Source organism: Centruroides sculpturatus, unplaced genomic scaffold (genome assembly GCF_000671375.1).
Source record: "Centruroides sculpturatus isolate CEXI.00-Female unplaced genomic scaffold, Cexi_2.0 scaffold704, whole genome shotgun sequence".
In the NCBI taxonomy this organism is placed as follows: domain Eukaryota; kingdom Metazoa; phylum Arthropoda; class Arachnida; order Scorpiones; family Buthidae; genus Centruroides; species Centruroides sculpturatus.
The window spans coordinates 213,811-216,508 of record NW_019384945.1 but is presented as its reverse complement, the minus strand read 5'-3'; the positions used below and the strand labels follow the sequence as shown (position 1 = coordinate 216,508).

The following is a 2,698-nucleotide window of genomic DNA, read 5'->3' as shown; positions in this document are numbered from 1 at the left end:
GACGTTACAGACGTGGAGAAAACCAGGAAAACTCCACGTAGCCAGTCCGTTCGTGCGATGCGCGAACCCACGACTTAACTCCGTGGGTTCGCTTGGTCACTGGTGGGCCGCGTGATATTAGGCAATTGGCGTTTTAAACCTTTACGTAAGATAACGTTCGTAGTTATATAAATCAAATACTATATTATAATAGAAGGGTTAGAAGGGAAAAAATCTCTGTTGGTCTGCGATTTTTTCCTGAAGAACTCAAGAATAGATCTAATGTTGACACTTATTCCGTCGTTCATCTTTCATTACAAACTAACTAACTTTTACCTTAAAGATGGAAAGTTTCTTAAGCAATGGAATATTTTTTTTATTGAAAATTTCTTATATGAATTATATTAATACAAGCTCTTTCTTTTTGATAGATCATTCGGAAATGTGGGCGGATTATCGTAGCACCCGCTTTGGAAGACTCGAAAAGATTTCATAATAAATACAATGTGAAAAATGCAAACAAATTAAAAGTTAATGGTTGGTTATAAAATGATTGAAGAAAATAATATATAAAAATAGGTATTAAAACTCATAAAAGTGCCGCTTCTGAACGATATCACCATTTTGAATTTTATACATAATAAATTATAAAAAATTTAAATACGTTCGACAATGCATTAATTAAAGTTTCTTTTAATAATATATTATTATAAATTATTTAAAAATTTATTAATATTAAATAAAATTTGGCGGTAATTTGTCTACAATTTTTATTTATATTAATCGCTAATAGAAGCGATAGAGGGATATTGGTGGGTGGGAACGTGACTTTTAGTAGGGAAGTGAACGGAAAGGAGTGACTCACGAGATAAATCGAAAACAATATGACGACTTGGAAAGCTGCTGCTGCGAGCGGCATTAAAATTGATACGAGTGACGGAGGTGACGATTGGGAAACGGATCCAGACTTTGTTAACGATGTAACGGAGGAGGAACAACGTTGGGGATCTAAAACTGTTGAAGGATCGGGAAGAACTGCCGGAGCCATTGATATCCGTCAGTTGAGAGATGAAGTGGCTCACGATGACGCAGAAGTTAAGAAGAAGGAGATGGAATCGGGTCCTAAAGCATCGTTTGGTTACGGGGGAAAATTTGGTGTCCAAAAAGATCGAATGGATAAATCTGCATTGGGACACGATTACATCGCAAAAATAGAAAAACATACGTCTCAAGTGGATTCTACAAAGGGATTTGGTGGAAAATTTGGCTTACAGAAAGACAGACAGGATAAATCTGCTGTTGGATGGGATTATCACGAGAAAACCGAAAAACACACTTCGCAGAAGGATTATGTATCGGGTTTTGGTGGAAAGTATGGTATTCAGCAGGACCGTGTGGATAAGTCGGCAGTTGGTTGGGATTATCATGAGAAAACAGAAAAACATGAATCACAGAAAGACTATGCAAGAGGTTTTGGTGGTAAATTTGGAGTAGAAACAGAAAAACAAGATAAATCTGCAGTTGGATGGGAATATCATGAGAAAACTGAAAAGCATTCGTCTCAGAGAGATTATTCACGAGGTTTTGGAGGAAAGTATGGCATTCAGTCTGACAGAATAGATAAATCAGCCCATGGATGGGAAGAAGTAACCAAAACTGAGAAACATCCTTCCCAAATGGATATGAAAAAAGGATTTGGAGGAAAATATGGTGTAGAATCTGATAGGCAAGATAAATCAGCTCATCCATTTACTGAATTGGAAAAACCACAGTCAGCTTATGAGAAGCCACAAATTACAGGTGGATCCGAAAAGGCTAGTAGTTTACGAGCTAAATTTGAAAATATGGCTAGATCAGAATCTGATGAAATCAAAAAGCGTGCAGAAGAAGAGCGTACAAAACGATTGGCTCAAGAACAACTGGAGAGAGAACAGGATAAAAAGAGAGAAGAGAAAAGACAGAATAGTTTAGTAGAACAAAATCAAGAAGAATCAAATCAGCTTCCACCTGTTGAAAATAATCAAACTTCTCAGGAACCTATAAAGATGCACTCTCCTAAAGAATCAGATGTTACAATGAATTATGTTAATAATGTCATTCAAGAACAAGAACATCATTATTCAGTTTCAGAAAAAACTGAAACTAATAAAGTAGAAACTGTGTTTCAGAATAAATCTGAGCTTTATGAAAATCAAGAAACAAGTATTGAACCCTTACAACCACCTGATGAAGAAATGTATCAGCAATTGGAGGCACCACCTGATGGAACAGGACTGTCTGCAATAGCACTGTATGATTATCAGGCTGCAGATAGTGACGAAATTACTTTTGATCCTGATGATATTATTACAAATATTGAGATGATTGATGAAGGCTGGTGGAGAGGTGAATGCAGAGGACAGATTGGTTTGTTTCCAGCAAATTATGTTCAACTGATTCAGCAGTGAATTGCTAGAGTAAGTATTATATATGCAGTTTTCCACTTGGCTAGAAATCAATTTGGAACTGGTATTCCAAAAAAGGCATTAATCGAAACAAAGAACAAATCTTGGGAAGGAATACACTTGACAATAATAGCATAAATTGGTCAAATTTTGCATCGTACTAAACTACTTGCCAAAATAATTAAAATATACTTGGTATTTTTATCACAGAATAATGCATTCAGTAATTTTTAATAAAGACATGTTGTTGTTATATTGAAAGAAAAACATAAATA

General features: G+C 35.4%; 1 protein-coding gene across 1 annotated transcript; it reads left to right on the top strand.

The window, feature by feature from the left end:
* Positions 1–788: 788 nt before the first annotated feature.
* LOC111632194 (src substrate cortactin-like) lies at positions 789–2,447 on the top strand. Its single transcript, XM_023376569.1, has one exon. The coding sequence runs from the start codon at positions 864–866 to the stop codon at positions 2,424–2,426; it is 1,563 nt and encodes a 520-aa protein (XP_023232337.1). The 5' UTR covers positions 789–863; the 3' UTR covers positions 2,427–2,447.
* The last annotated feature ends 251 nt before the right edge of the window (positions 2,448–2,698 follow it).